The sequence below is a fragment of the Setaria viridis genome, chromosome 4 (assembly GCF_005286985.2).
Source record: "Setaria viridis chromosome 4, Setaria_viridis_v4.0, whole genome shotgun sequence".
NCBI classification, from domain to species: domain Eukaryota; kingdom Viridiplantae; phylum Streptophyta; class Magnoliopsida; order Poales; family Poaceae; genus Setaria; species Setaria viridis.
The window spans coordinates 32,345,195-32,361,521 of NC_048266.2; the positions used below are offsets into that span (position 1 = coordinate 32,345,195).

General features: G+C 46.4%; 2 protein-coding genes across 2 annotated transcripts; one reads left to right on the forward strand and one right to left on the reverse strand.

Moving 5' to 3' along the window:
- Positions 1-4,678: 4,678 nt before the first annotated feature.
- LOC117852257 (uncharacterized) lies at positions 4,679-6,174 on the reverse strand. Its single transcript, XM_034734271.2, has one exon. The coding sequence runs from the start codon at positions 5,487-5,489 to the stop codon at positions 4,953-4,955; it is 537 nt and encodes a 178-aa protein (XP_034590162.1). The 5' UTR covers positions 5,490-6,174; the 3' UTR covers positions 4,679-4,952.
- A 3,991-nt stretch (positions 6,175-10,165) lies between these two features.
- On the forward strand, positions 10,166-11,578 carry LOC117853316 (phytosulfokines 1). The gene is made up of 2 exons (XM_034735710.2): positions 10,166-10,671; positions 11,173-11,578. The coding sequence occupies exons 1-2, from the start codon at positions 10,498-10,500 to the stop codon at positions 11,311-11,313; spliced, it is 315 nt and encodes a 104-aa protein (XP_034591601.1). The 5' UTR covers positions 10,166-10,497; the 3' UTR covers positions 11,314-11,578.
- The last annotated feature ends 4,749 nt before the right edge of the window (positions 11,579-16,327 follow it).

Sequence of the window (16,327 nt, forward strand, 5' to 3'; positions counted from 1 at the left end):
TGCCCTACTAGTTGTACAATTCTCCAGTTAGCATAATCCCAGTTGATGTATTGAAGTTCAGTTTACCCTCTAAAAAAGTTGAAACCAATTTACAAGTGCTTTGAAAGGCAAGTAGCCAAATGAAGTATGCAGTCACTTTAGCAGTAGATGATTGTTCAAAAATGTAAAATGGTACATTTGATTTTATGTTTTTTCTGCAGTGTCCTTTGCACATGGTTACCTATTACAACTAGATCAACCTGCAGGAACACGCTGGAAGAAAACAGTGTTGTTAGAGTATTAAATGGGTTCTCTTATGCTTATTCAGGAAAAAATGAGGGAGGCATGACACTGATTTTATATTAAAATGTACTCAGTGCTTACTCAGTATCTGCATTGCGGTGAATCTAGCTCTTAAGAAACCTTAGTTACCAGATACGTTTTTCTGTGTGATCTTGATACAAAGTTAGTTTTCTTATGTGAACTCATTTGACCCACTCTTAGGTGGTACAATTCTCGCATAGGCATAATCCCAATTGATGTATTAAAAATTCAGTTTACCCCCCAAAAGATATCTGAACCAATTTACAAGTGTTTTGAAAGGAAAGTAGGCAAATGAAGTATGCAATCACTGTTTAGCAGTAGATGGTTGTCAGAAATTTAAAATGGTATGCTTGATTTATGTTTTTTTGGTACTTGGATACCTATTGCAGATTTGCAGACCAACCTGCAGGAACACGCTGGGAGAGAAAAAATTGTTAGAATACTAGATGGGTTCTCATGCTTATTCAGGGAAAAAATGAGAGGGAGGCAGTGTTACCATTTTTCACTCAGTATCTGCAATGGGGTGAATAGCTCTTAATAAACCTTAGTCACTAGTGTAGACTGTAGTAGTGTAGTTACTAGCTACATTATTCTGGTGATCTTGATACAAACTTTGGCGTGCTGACTGTTCAATAGTTTTGGCTTTTGGTTTTGGGTTGTCTTCATGTGTGCCCTTTTCTAGAGTACTACTTTGTAACCATCAGTGATCTGTGCCCACTGACTATTTGGACAATTAATAGATGACTAATGTCTGATCAGGTGACTTATGGTTAGATGCTGGGAGAAAAAAAAATTGTTAGAATACTAGATGGGTTCTCTTATGGTTATTCAGGGAAAAAATGAGAGGGAGGCATAACATTGATTATATATTAAACTGTACTTAGTGCTTACCATTTTTACTCAGTATCTGCAATGTGGTGAATAGCTCTTAAGAAACTTTAGTTACTAGCTATATTACTCTGGTGATCTTGATACGAACGTCAGCCTGCTTACTGTTTCAATAGTTCTGTCTTTTAGTTTTGGATTGCCTTCAAATGTGCCCTTTTTCTAGAGTACTAGTAGCCATCCATTCTGTTCAGTAATCTGTGTGCCCCCTGACTGTTTGGACAATTAATAGACAACTAATGTCAGATCAGGTGACTTAATAATACTTGTTATAGCAGCAGTGTTTTGCAGTAGATGGTTGTTTTGAATTTAAAATAGTTATTGCAAAATACTTGATTTTCAACTGTTATTGACTTCAATATGTTCTGTAACTACTAACTAGCATGTAGGGGCTGTTTGGGTGTCTCCCTGGCCTGGGAGCACTTGCCCAGGCAGACCGATCCAGCACCAGGCGCTTGGAATCAAGCGCCTGGGAGTGCTGCCTGGAGCAGGTAACTTTTCCAGGGGTCAATCCAAATAGGCCCATAATGCAATGTTTTTCACACAATGGTATCAACCTGTAGGAACATGCTGGAACAGAACAGTCTTGTTGCTACTAGAGTATTACATTAGATGAAGCTCTCTTATATGCCTCAAGAATAAAAATGAGGAGGCATAATATTGATGTTACATTACAACTTAATGCTTACTACTGAGTATTAATCTAGTTGCCAGCTGTGAGCATTTTTAAGTTAACATTATTGATCACTGCTAATCTTGATATAAACATCATCCTGCTGGCTATATTCAATAGTTCTGGCTTTTAGATCTCCTTTATGGCTTTATGTTTTCCCACTTCTATTGTAGCAGTAGAAGTAGTTTATAAATCTATAAACGTCCATGCTGTTCCATAATGGTCGTTTCAAGCTTTTCCACTTTTTGTTTCCAAGTTTTCAACTGATAGTGGATCTTCTGTATTCTCCTGATTCGGGCTCTACTTGAGGTATACCTGAAGGTTATTTCCCCTTATTTTCTGCTGATGGTCCTGTTCAAATGCCTGTCAGTGATATTATGGGCCTGTTTGGTAGTGCTCCACGCAGCTCCAGATCCTCAAAAATAGCTCTGCTCTAGAATTTTTCAGCCAAATGGTTTTAGATCCAGCAACTCCACCACGGATCTGCTCCACGAAAACGGTGGATCTACCCCCAGATCCATGGATTTGGTGGAGCACCTCAGGGTGTGCTCCACGAAATCAAATTTGGTGGAGTTGGAGGAAATTACCGACCACTGCCACTCATTAGTGGAAAATGACCGGTTCGTTCTATTTCTTCACAGCTTCCTCTCGCGCTGCCATGGCCGCGCCCCGCTCGTCGCAGCCCCGCCGCGCCCCGCTCGCCGGACCGCCGCCCCGTACCTGTCGGAGCACCGCCCCGCCTGCCGGAGCGCCGTCTCGCTTCGCCGGCGGCCCGCGCGCCCCTCCCGCTCGAGCGCCGTCCTGGCCGCCGGTGAGGCCGCGCCCGCCCGCCGTCCCGCTCCGCCCGTCGGAGCACCGCCCGCCCGTCGAAGCCCCCCGCACCCGCCCGCCTGGCCACCGGCGGGGCCGCGCCTGCCAGCACGCCGCCTGCCGGAGCGCCGTCCCGCCCACCAGAGCCCCGCCCCACACCCGGCCATCGGTGAGGCCGCGCCCGCCCGCCGCCCCGCTCCGCCCGTCGGAGCACCGCCCCGCCCGCCGAAGCCCCGCCCCGCACCTGGCCGCCGGCGCGGCCGCGCCCGCCAGCGCACGCGAGGCCGCCGGCGAGGTCGTGCCCGCCAGCACCTCAACCATGCGTGCTACAGCGTCAGGAAGGAGATATTTTTTTATTCTGATGAATGGGCCCAAATTGCCAGTGAGATAAAGATAAGAATGGAGCTGTACCAAACGCTTTTTGAGATATTAGATCCACGGTGGAGCAGCTCTATGGCGGAGCTAGCTGGATCTATGGATTTGGAGCTATTTTTTCAGAGCTGGAGCTCTACCAAACAGGCCCTATGGGCCAGTTTGGTACGGCTTCGGCTTCTGAGGAGCCACTTTTTTTTTCTCTGGCTCTCCATATAAAACGGCTCCGGCTCCTCTAGTGCTCCAAGGTGGAGCCGTTTTTGACCAAACGATTTGGTAGAGGTTTAGCTGGAGCCGCAGGAGAAGCTGGAGCTGGATTCCTGCCAAACTGGCCCTATGTTTCACCACCGCGGATGAGATTGCAGCTCGACTTCTGCTATACAAATCAAGTAACTGATACAAGTTCCATGCCTCAGGTCAGATATGATATACTGCCGTGAAAGAAATGCGACAAATTCTGCAAGGCCGCAATTAGGCAAGTAGGAATCGTGTGTCTGTGCAGCTTACCCTGTTCAATATTTAAGCGTTTACCTTGTTCGATAGTTCAGTCAGCAAAATGAAGCATGGTTACACTGGAATTATGAGACACTGCTGCAAATCTTTTTCACTCCCTTTGGTGCTAATAATAGCGATGGCTAACGGCTCGGCAGCTGCAGCCGCCTGTGGTGATCAGGTGAATCCTCCTGTGGTTCGTCTCTTGAAAAAATCTCTGAACTCTGAAGGGGCAGACTGATGGTCAGCTAGGAGTTTTGATTTGGGTGCCTTGCAGCTTTTGAGCTTTTTTGAAAAGTTGCTGCTAGCTTTTTTTTCCCGAAAAGTCAACACTAACTTTTAGAAGATGTGTTTAACATCAACTTTTAAAACTGAGCTTTCCAGTTTTCCATATAAACTTTTTCAGAAGTTGCACGAGAAATACGTTGTTTGTTTGACCTTCTGATTTTTCATACTGCGAAGTTGCTAGGAATCTCGAACAAATAGGTTTTTTTTGGCAAAAACCTTATAGTACATTTAAGGGCGGAGGTAGTACTTGAACCGGCCTCGTTTTGATACATGTACCAACTTTAGCTGATATTGACACGGTGCCGCGGTGCGTCGTGTCATGCCTGTCCAGCTTTGATTCTTCCAGCAGGTGTTCCTCGTGGTGGTTGGCAACCAGTAGTAGTGGTTTTTGGTTGGACTAGCAGCGAGGATACACCGCATCCGCAGCCTCTCTATTCTAGCTCTATCTACTGACATGAGCTATGTGGCTTTTTGTTGCACAACCTTTGCACCGATGCCTGCACTGCACTTTGCACCGTGCAATGACGAATAGGAATGCAGATGGACGGATACCGGTGACGTTTCAGTGCCTGAACTCTGAACAATGGAGCCATGGATGACCAATCTCCTGTCATGGCCCCTGTTTGTACGATACTACACTTGGCCCTTTGATGCCGGGGGGGAAAAGCTGCTGCTGGCCAATGGTGTCCAAGACCAGAGCTTTGTCTCGCCTGTCCTCGAGAAAGCTTTGGGTCGGCGGCGGCCGGCGCTGGTCGCCGGCGGCTACTCTCATGCTGTGTTGCAGAAAACTACCATCCGATCCTTGCACTGGTATATATACGCAATGGCCGTGGTAATTTCAGATGAAACAATATATAATTCGAATAGAGAGTTTTACTGCATTGCAAACTGGTGTAATAACCAGCGTCTAAGGCTCCAAATCTATCTGCTATAGTAACTCATACTAGGCTCTGACCTTATGATCGGTCAGATCATGTATATATCCAACAAAAGCATGGACGGTGATTCCGAGATCGATTCAGAGAGTGAGCAACCTCAGGAGCTCGACGATCACTTGTCTCTTCTCACCATAGTCAGCTATGCACAAAAGGCGATGATCCTCTCTTCTGCCGTCGGGCCCAACGCTTGTCTAGTCCGTTGGCGGCGTCCCGGCTTCTCCTTCGTCGCCGGCTTCCTTCGCCTTCTTCGCCGCCTCGGCGGCGTCGAGCCTCTCCCGCAACGCGCGCGCCTCCTCCCTGAGCCGCGCGCCCTCCCGCGCCGCCCGCGCGCGCGCGGCCGCCACGCGGTTCAGCTCCACGGCCAGCCGCGCGTTCGCGGCGCGGAGCTCCGCGACGCGCGACGACAGGTCGTCCAGCTGGCCCCTCCGCCGCGCGCGTGCGCGCCGCGCTGACTCTCGGTTCGAAGCCTGACGCCTCGCCCTCCGCTCGCCGTCGCGCGCGGCGGCCGCGACTGCAGCGCCACCGGCAGCCTGCGGCTCCACCTCGCCCGTGCCCACGCCCACGCTCGACACGGAGCCGCCGCCGGCACCCGCGCCGTGGCAGCTGTAGCTGCACCACAGGCCATCGCCGCCGCCGCCGCCCGAGTAGCCGTGCGGCAGCAAGTAGAAGCTCGCGAAGTCCGCCGCGCCGAGCGGGTGGCGCGCCAACGTCGCCATGTCTCTCTGCATGATTGGACGCGCTAGCTCTAGCGGTTGCAGGCAGCTCTGCAAAAGTTTTTTCGAGAAGAATACGTTGTATTAAGAAGGAGGCAGCTCTGCAAAAGTTGCAATGAGGAGGAGATGATTGGGAAGAGCTTTGCCGTATTTAAAGGTTGAGTCTTTCGATCAATGGAGGGAGGGAGATGATGTATGGAGAATGGAGATTTGAGGTGAGTGAGTTCCTTTAAACTTCAAAAAAAGGGCGCTAAAGCTAACAGGCATTGTGGTGAGAGCGATAACCTGTCTTTTTGCGTCCTGTTGCGTCTTCATGCAGGATTATCCTGTCGATTTTTTCGGCACACGTCATTGTCCTCTGATGGCAAAATTTCTATCTGTCACAAGTACCACACGCCAATAATCGTAGGCTGATAAAGGGAGGAGATAAGCCTTTATTCAGAAATGTTCTTCTTCTTCCTCGCGGGTGGAAATTTCTGCCATGAAGTCACCTCAATTCCTGCCACTTTCTCACCGGAAATTTGCACGCAAAGTATGCATGCTTTCAATCAGGTTCAGGTATGTGCGAGTGCTTTGGAAAATGATCTTGCTTATGGAGCCTCAAGCATGGGCTTGACAAATTTTGCGTCTTTTTTTTCCCTTTTTGGTGAGCTAACTCTCGATCTCATGTAGTCATGTTTCAGAGCTTACATTTTACTCAAGTAAGCAAGAGGACAAGAATTGCGCACTTGTTGTGACAAGGCAGCGATGACGTTGCCTTTATTCCTTTTCGCGTTAAGATATGACAGCAATATGTTTTCATATAGTGACGCCACAAAGAAAACACTTGGTAAATAAAAAAACCAAATAATGCCAGTAATAAGCCAACTGTTTGGCGCACTTTGGTGATTTGGGTGCATGCATGCTGCATGATTGTGATATTTCTGGTACTGTTTGGTCAATCCTTTAGTTTGGCGTCACATAGGGACCTTTAATTTGATTCATATATTTTATTCAGTTTTGTAAAGACTAGAGAGCTAGTTTTGCTTACACACAGTCACAGACACACAAGCATAGTTCCCTGACAGACATCATCAGACTGAAAAATGATGGTTGCAACATCAATCTCTGCATGATTCCAACAGCAGCAATTTTTTTTTTGCCAATTCATATGGTATTTTTTGTGAACCGACAATCTACACAAATATGATATCTCCTAGGCCTCCTAGGCCTAGTTTGCATACCATAATTAATAAGTTTTTATTTGCTTACCTGCCAAGGCCATTAGTGACAATATACAATTCTGGTCCAGTATGGTGTATGCCTAAGACAACTGGAGCTGTCTAAAGCAAAATTTGTACTGTGTGGAATGGAGTACCACAGAAAAACAATTCTTTTGAGCAGGTGCCACAGAAGTTTAGGACAGTATGTATACAATTATCTAAAGCAGAGGTTAGAAATCAGACGGCATATGGTTGTTTATGGCGACTCAAGCTGACCATCAACTTTTGAAACACCAGGCTCTGTCTTACCCAATTTCCCCAACGACCACCATCACCATGAGCACAACAGCAGGTTACTGTCTTAGCCAAACATTGCTTTAGTACTTTGCCGACCACCACGCTGTTTTGATTGATAGCTATGTTATCTAGAAACTAACGCTTCTAAGAAGTCGTCATCAGATATTCAGGAATAATGACAGTTGCTGGTGTCTAAATCATTCAGTTAATCTGCACTTCTTCTTTTTTCGAAAGACTCGGAAAGATTCCGGCACATATTAATAAGAAGAAAACATTTTACCGACGCCAATGAAGCCTACGTTAATCTACACTTCAATCGTATCTTTTTGGCCATGAAAATATACCATGCAAAAATTCTCTTGACAGTAAAATAATCCCTCCGTTCCAAATTATAGGTTGTTTTGACTTTTCTAGGTTCATAGATATTATTATACACCTAGATATAGTGTACATCTAGATACATAATAATAATAATATCTATGAATCTAAAAAAGTTAAAACATCTACAATTTGAAACGGAGGGAGTACTACCGTAGCTTCCTGCTATCCTTCCTTGCCTCGGTTTTCAGCTGATGGGAAACAGTTCTGAGTGACGCCAATGGCTGATGCCTTCCATAGATGAGAGACCTTCAATATAGAAATGGGCAGGATATGGATATGGTTAGCTGGCTAAATGCCTTTTGTCATCCACAATTGTTAGTGCCTTCAGCTTTCAGTACAGCCATGGTTTTCGATCTGTGACGCTTGCAAGGTCAAATTAAAACAAAATAACTGCAAAACGTCATCACCAAGCAAATTAAAATTAAAGCAATCGCGTGGAGACATTAAGAATGTCTTTGCTCCTTGTTATTAAGATTACTAATAAGGGAAACAAAAGGTACAGTGACCTATATAGGAATAGGATGGCGATGGGCAATCCCGTTGTAGCATAACATGATAAGCTAGCGTGGTGAGTTCAAGAGAAACAGTCCATTAACAGTTGAAAGGGAAGCCATATCTAGCATAAAACGGAAATTAAGGACGTGATAGTGGGTTACAATAAGTTAAAGCAGCATAAGGGTCACGTTTGTTTATTTCTCTCTTCTATTCCTTTCCTACTTACATCATGGTATTAGACGTGCAGGAACTTCTTTTCTTACATATGCTATAAATAAGAAATGCATATTAAAAATAGATATAAAATAAGAACACGGCAGCCTTGTTGAAATGATCGTGCAATTTCTCTTCTAGTTAGCTTCCTTCTTCTCGTGCTGCCATCTTCATATCTTCTAGTTTCCCTTCCTCCACCCGCATCATACCACCTGCCCCGCCTTCCGCCATCACTACTATCACCATCCCAGCAATCTATCCCTCCGCATCCTCCTTCCTTCAACCGTGACCTGCAGACTCTAGCCACCACTAGCGGGCACGCAACCGCGTCCGTAAATATCCCACGCCATCACCGCTACATCCACGAAGCACCATCCGTCACTAGACTATCCTGCCACGATGTCAATTCTACAGTCGACCGAACCAAACGTTCTCGTCCTCATGGGTGACACCATCGGTCCACCCATCATGCGGGCCCTGCCTTTTTCACTTTCTTTCCCCTCGCTCTCGCTCTCACTCTCTTCCCTCCCGTTCCCCTTCCTTTTGTCTTTTCCACTTCTCTCTCCACGAGATCCACCACCGAGGGAGTTCTATGTGCCAGGGGCAGCTCCGACCAATGGTGAGCGCACCAGCGGTGGGGCAAGGGAGCAGCGAGGCTCCGCCCGTAGGGGCACGGTGGCGGGATTATCTGCATGTGTGGGGGAGGAGCACGGGGACCATGAGGCGCACAGGGCAACAGATCCTAGCGAGCTCCTCCCGGCATGCGCGACAAGCTCTACCGGGTCCGTGGCGAGCTCCTCCCAGCCGGTGTGACGAGCTCCACCAGGACCGCAGCGAGCTGCTCCTGTCCGACGTGATGAACTCCGCTAGGGACACGGGACCGTGTTCTTCTTTTTTTCTCTCTCTTTTTATCTTCCCCTTCTTTAATTTTTTGTTGTCTATTTTTTTGTTTCAATTTTTTTTGTCTATATAAAGTTTTTTCTTCCAATTTTTTGGTTCTCAGATCCTTTGTCTTGTGAATTTTTTCTTCAAAACTTTGTTGACAAACTTTTTGTTTTAAAAAAATTTGTAATTTTTTTATTTTGGTTTTCTAAATTTTTGTTTTTGCAATTTTTGTCTTGAAAATCTTTTTCCCTCCAAATTTTTTGTTCACAAACTTTTTATTTCCAATTTTTTTAAAAAAACTTATCCTCGAACTTTGTTTTCCAACTCTTTTTTTCAAAAAGTTATCACTTTTTTATTAATTTACATGGACGGGGAACCGCACCACGTGGGAAGTCGTGCTGTAGGAAATCAACCGCATGAAACCTTTGCACACCATAAATTTGAGTTGCTCCCTATCCTGCCTCCCAATTTCTACATCCAGAAGGAGAACTTGACCCTACTATAGTAAATAAAAATTAAAAAAATAAAAAAGAGCTGCCTTTCAACCATATGCATGCCCTACACTTCACCCATGACACGTGTGGGTGCATAGACATGTGCTGATTTGGTTTCCCGTGGGAAGGGCACTGCTGTCCCGTTCCCCAACCATGTCCAAGCGCTGCCATCCCTGGGAGGGAGAAGGGGATGGAAGCTCGCGCACGGCCGGCACCTGATTTGAGACTTTGACTTCGGATCGGAACCCATTGATTAGCCGCTCATCGCGCGGCTCCCGACGGAGAGGTCTCCTCTCCTCTCCCCTGCGAACGGAGGCCCGCCGAGCCCCGAGACGCCATTTACTTGCGCGTCTCAGTCTTCCTTGCTCGTGTCTCCCCTCGCTCATTCCTCCGCTCGGTCAACCGCGTTAAATTTTCTTCTCGGGCTGGGCGTGCAGGGGGAGGAGAGGAGCCTCGTTCCCGGGTCGTGTCCTGGCAAGATGCTCGGGTGCATGCGAACGTTGCAAAAGGTCAAACATGAGCATTGCGGTGGTGGCGCACCGGGTAGATGGGCTGTCGGATCATTTTAAATTCGGGAACTTATTGATGCTGATTTGAGTATAATCCATGATTTCTTAGCGCAATTTGAGTACTTGTTCAGACACAGTCAGAGTCTCTACGACGGAAGTAGTTGTACTAATCCGGATTACTGGATTGGATGGGTTATTGGGCTAAGCTACTTAATCGGATCAGAGTGCGTACAGTGGATGTTTCAGCACCCCGAGGCGATGCACACGTACCAAATTTTTGTTTTACCGCTATCTCATCGGGGCAAGGGCATGCGCATGGCGCATGAGAGATATCTTCCCAAGAAACCCCAATCGTCTAGCGCTTCCTCCCTCCCCAACCTCCATTGCCATCGCCTATATATATGTTCTTCCTGGTTCTGTTGGCCACGGCAGCAGTCAGCGCAGAGAAAGTGGTGAGAGAGCCTGGTAGAAACACAGATAGGATTAGGAAGGAGATCAAACCGGAGCAGCTGGCAATCTTTCGTTTTTTTTTGGTGGAGGCACAACGATGATGCACGGGAGAAGAACAGCGGCCATGGCGGTGGCCTGTCTTCTGTGCATGGCTGTGGCTCTGCTGCTGGCCCAGGGTGTTCAGTCCAGGAAGCTCTTGTGGACGGGGCAGGAGGAGCAGGACCCCGGTAGCCTCGGCAGCAGCCATGGCGCTGGAACAGCAGCAACTCCGGTGAGTGATGAGCATATCTCTGAACCTTGCAAGCTACTCTCTGCTAAAAGTATCTCTCTGCAACTGCTGCGCCAAGGCGGATGCATGTATCTTCGCACATTCTTTTGCTCCTTGAGGACAGAGCGCTGCTTCCTGCTGGGATATACGCTTCCACTGTGCATTAAAAAAAATGCATCGTTCAGCTGCTGCAGCTGCTATTTTAACCTTTGCTTGTGTTGAGAGCTTGGAGGGCAATAGCATGGGGAGCAGCTCCCTGGTACGCATGGCGTGGCACCCACAACAGTGTCACCATTCTTGATGCAGCCGATAACGATTCCGCACGCTAATCCGCGTATAAAACCATATGATTAACGGAGCACAGGCATGTTATTACCCTCCACGTTTTTACATGCCATTGGATGGCACAAGTATTTAACAACTGTAAACACTACCCCGATGAATATGCAGTTATGCACAGAGTTGATAAAATAACTGCTGTTCTGTTTGCTGAATAATCTGCAGGAGCCATGCGGCGGCGGCGGCGCCAGGGGATCAGCAGGGAGCAGAGGGAGCGCAGGCACTGGCGAGGCGCGGTGTGAGACGGCGAGATGGGCAGAGATGCACACGGATTACATCTACACCCAAGACGTCAAGCACCCATGAACTGCTACCTGGTGTCGGCTCGTCTGCAGTTTCTGAACGTCAGTTTTGTTGGGAGCCTAGCTTGGAGGCTTTTTGCGTTCAGTGCCGTACGGGTGTATGATTAGTCAGTAGTAAGTAGAGGAATGTGCTAGTGAAATAGTGCATGTATTTCAGTAAGCCTTTGGTCCCTATGCCAGGCAGCGTACACAACCCACAATATGTATGCCCTTGTAATTTAACCAGCTTATCCTTTTTCTATAAATTTCCCAGGAATATTGAGTGCGCATTTTTCTTTTTTGCCCCGGAAACGATGGTGAAATTCCTGGTCCAAAACGTTGACATGCCGATCTTGAAAAAATAAACTTGTTGGCATGTGGTGCGAACCAACTAATCGATGGATCGTTTTAGTAGTATATGCTGAGTGGGCGCATCTTTATTGTGCTCTCATAAGAAAAGAATCGTGGTCACGTTTGCACTGTTATGTCATTTCTTTCCCTCTCATTCCATGAAAGATTTCATGAAAGAAAGAGACGCCGTAACTGATTAGGAACTAACAACAGCTACTAGTGCTACAAAGGCAGAGGAGTGTGGGACTCCGCTTAGTTGTAGCTATAGGAGGCCCAATGCCAACAGCCCACGCACTATTTCAGTTTCAGGTTTTCAGCCCAGGAGGCCCACTAAATGTCACGTTTTTTTTTTTCCTGTGTTCTTTCTGCTGTCGCTGTACCCCGCCTCGCCGTGTCACCTCACCTGTGATCAGCGACTCGGAGTCAGTGTTTCAGTGCCTTTTTCTTAGAGTAGCAGCCTGAGGAGTGTTATCGTGAGGATGTCAATTTCACATCCATACTGTCGCTTAGCTACCTGAGGGACAGATAAGAACTAGAGATCTTGAAGCGGGTCGGCCGGAACGAACTGAAACGGACGGTCTGAGTGCTGCAGCTGCAGCGCACGGGGCGGCCGATCGACCGGTGTCGATTCGGCAACTAGTTAACGTGCGTGTGTCGACATCATGGTGTGAGAGTGCCGATCATGGCACGCACATAGTACGTATAGCTTTTCCTGCAGCTGAACTGCTGAAGAAGGAAAAGCTGCTACTAGCACTGTCAAACAGATGACAAAAGCGGGAAAGGCGGCAACGACCATTGCTAGCTGGTGATGGTCTGACGCGCAGCATACTCATCACCGTTCTGGCGTTCTCATCCTCATGACCTCATTCCTCACAGCAGTCGCACAGCATTAGCCACCACTACTGCCGTAGTGCCATTGGAAGGATCGCCAACTGGCAGCTATCGCTAGCCAACTATGCCTAGCAGCTACCCTCTCACTCGCTCGCAGGGCTGGCTTTTTTGTTCGTTCGCAGCAGAGGCCAGGGAAGGCTGAACGAAGGATCGGACGATCCCAAAACGGGCCGGAATATTCGTGGGCATAATGCTTCCAAGTTCCCAAACGCCGCACAGGCCGGCCACACGTTGCGTATGAGTCCGGGGGGCACTTATTAAGAGCGTCTCCAATAGTAACCAATGATCTAGCTTACTAGTTAAACAGTGCGATGAGGCTAACGTGGAGTGAAGAGATAGTCTCGCTCACTTTTCGATGCAACTCTCCCTCACAACACGATCTCCCAAAGCTGCCATGTATATGGGATCCGTATCAATTATGAACTACCAGCTAACTTATATCATTGGAGACGCCCTAAATGGTCTAGCTTGTACTCAAAAGAAAAAACTTAAATGTCCTAAAGTAAGGATCTCATTCGAAATTTGGGAAGTTCCTGGGATAACGGTACGAGAACTTGAGCTTGATCGTACTAGACTTTGCTAGCTGCAGAACACGACATGATCACAATAAGCATAGCAAGCCTCAGCTACATACCAACCATCCTCCGCGAATGTGCCATCGTCCTTCTGAGATCTAATCATTCGATGCTAGTAGATTGATGGGGAATGTTTAGCCCAATCACATCGACCACCATCACCCCCGCTGCGCATCTTCTTCGCCGGACACCACAATTCATTGCCAAATTTCCTCATAAGAAAACACACACATGCATGGTGTCCCTTGCTGACCTAGCTAGGTGGAGACACGATCACGCGAACCAATCCGGGTCTAGAGATTTTCTCTGTGGAAACGATGATGAGCTAGTGCCGCAAAGTCGAGCCATTATCTTTGGCACCATTTCGAAGTCGTCATATGCTCAAGGATATTCTGCACGGCGCAGTGGAGAACGAAAGCCGGAAAGGGTTTGTTGTTTGGTGCTGAAAAAATGCGTTGGTGGAGGCAATCATGGCCATGGCCGGGGCCAAGCTGCTCCCTCTCCCTGCCCTTTGGTTGATGGATGACTCAGGCCCCAACTCCTAAAAAGCTCCGCCCACAGCTTGTAGACTTCTCATAATAAAGTTGCTGCACGCACTCACGATGCGCCGCTTCCACTACCAACGGATGCTACTGTGCCATTCATGCTAGTACAATTGTCGTACAAGCTTGCGAGAGTACAGATGTACTTGTACGTATTCCACCTGGCTAATCAAAGAACATATTTTGTCTCCTTCATATGATGGTACAAAAAAACTACTATACACCACTAACGAAATGGTTGAAAAAAATATTTGCATGCATCTTTTATTCCAGGATTATTCGTTATTGATTTAATTTGAAAGATTTTCTGTTCTAGAATCACTTCCAGTGACTCGATCAAATGATCTCTTATGCAAAGTGGCAAGGAAAAATTTCACATTTGAGTCGGAATAATACTCCCTCCGTATAAGTTGTTTTGGATTTTCTAAATTCATAGATATTATTATACATCTAAACGTCGCGTATATCTAAGCGCATAGCGAAATGTATGAATTAAAAAAAACAAAACGATCTATAGCTTGGAACGGAGAAAGTAGATTGTGTCATCCTTATTCAAAAGTCACATTGCTACTGCTGGTAGGAGTAGTGGCCGTACGCAGCATATATTCCTACGTGTTGGCTCGATCTCTAGATGAGAACCTGGTGGTAAAGAAGGAGAGGATGCTCTTTTCGCGACGAGCTAGCGTGACGACGACACGACCCTCTGCGCGCTCGAGGCGCCGCTTCCAGGCCAGGCTAGCCGCAACAGGCGCCTCCTTTTGGAAAGTTAGCCGGCAGGCCGGCCCCACGTGGCTTGACTTGCATTACCATATTGCCACTGCTCTGCTATTGCTACTGGACCTCTCGATCATTCCCTCTTCCGTTTTCTTTTCTTTTCTTTTTTTGATAAAGAAGGATTTTGTTCACTCTTGAAGGGAAAAAGATATAGGGGGACCACGGTGAAGGAATCGTCCTGTCACTTTGTAAATAAACTCACCTGCTGAATTATCCTGAGGAATGTTTGGTGTTCATCAAAACAGAGAGGAGCTGATCAAAGCACCTTTGGTAAAGTGGACAATATCCAAAGTCCCTTTTGGTTCTTTAGGAGCTCCTAAAATTCCTGTCATATTACTAATTAGGAGTATTAAATATAGACTAATTATAAAACCAATTTCACAGTTGGAGACTAATTTACGAGACAAATCTATTAAGCCTAATTTGTCCATGATTTGACAATATGGTGCTACAGTAAACATGTGCTAATGATGGATTAATTAGGTTTAATAGATTCATCTCGCGAATTAGCCTCCATCTATGTAATTAGTTTTATAATTAGCTCATATTTAGTCCTCCTAATTAACATCCGAACATTCGATATGACATAAAGTTTAGTCTGAATTAAAGAACCAAACACCAAATAAGTATAGTTCTGGATAGGTGAAGTGCATTAGATTAGCTAGAACTTCATTAGCAGGACGCATGATTATTGGTATCAGCTGCGCAAATTAAATTTTTGATCCGTATGGCTTGAATTTAATCCTCTTTTGCATATATATGTACGCCTCAAACTCGTTATTACAAATTTTGGATGCGTACATGCTTGAAACTTTTTTCCCTTCTTATCTTGCCCATGGTAGGAATTTTGAAATAATGCATGCATGGCTTCAAAATGTAGTTTTGCCAGAAGATGACATTTTAAAAAATATATAACAAAGTTCTAGATGTGGTTTTTTATCGAGAAAAGTTTCCGGCTAGCGTTTAATTAGCTCATTTCCACCCTAGCAAATTTATTAATTTTTAGTGGATGCCCCTGAGCTGCCACTCATCCACCGAATTTAGCAACAAATCAGGTGCAGCAAGAACAACCAACAAGTACAAGCCTAGTATAAGCAAATGGAAGCACTTGGTCGTCGTACAAGTGGGGTAGGAAAGTTCCTAGCTTTATTTGCACTTGCACATTAAAAAAACTTATTTTTCTCACTTAGACAAAATCTAATCGCGAGCTCAAGTTGATGGCCCCTTGTTTTGCTAAAGCAGAACCACGTATAATAAACCAGCTGCATAAGTCGTCCGCAGCAACAAGCGTACGTGTCGAAAGCCGCTGCACTCTGCGATCCTCAAGCCGCCGCTGCCGTTCGTACAGAGGACGACTACGTTGATTCAGGGTATATGTTATATAAATTGGATTATAGTCAAAAGGTACTGTGGTAAAAGATCACTTTAGGACTACAAATAATCTTCAGATTATTTATGGTCCCAAAATTATCTTTGATCATAGTACCCATAACTCATAATCCAACTTATAATCTAGGTGGATTATAATCTCAAACAAATAGGATGTCCGCGGCTGCATGGGTTTGCATTGCCTACGTGAAATTTTCTATTTTAATTACTATTTTTTCTGTGATGGTTTCTTTTTAATTCCTTTTGGAGGAATAATCGTTTCTCTTTCGTAGGGGCTAAAGTGCCAGGATTACAGCAAGCATGCATTGCGGATTTTCACAGATACTTTCGCAACAAGCCCCTCAGGAAATGCAGAAATTGCCCCCTTTTCTTTGCATGCGCGCGTCTTGATGATCATTGCTGCCGGGCCGCCGGGCGCCGGCCAGTCAGTGCGCAATGACTCAGCCTCAGCTGGAGAAACAAGCTAGGAGACCCGTCGTCGTCGTCGCTGATGTGAATTGTGATGGTGTCATATGAT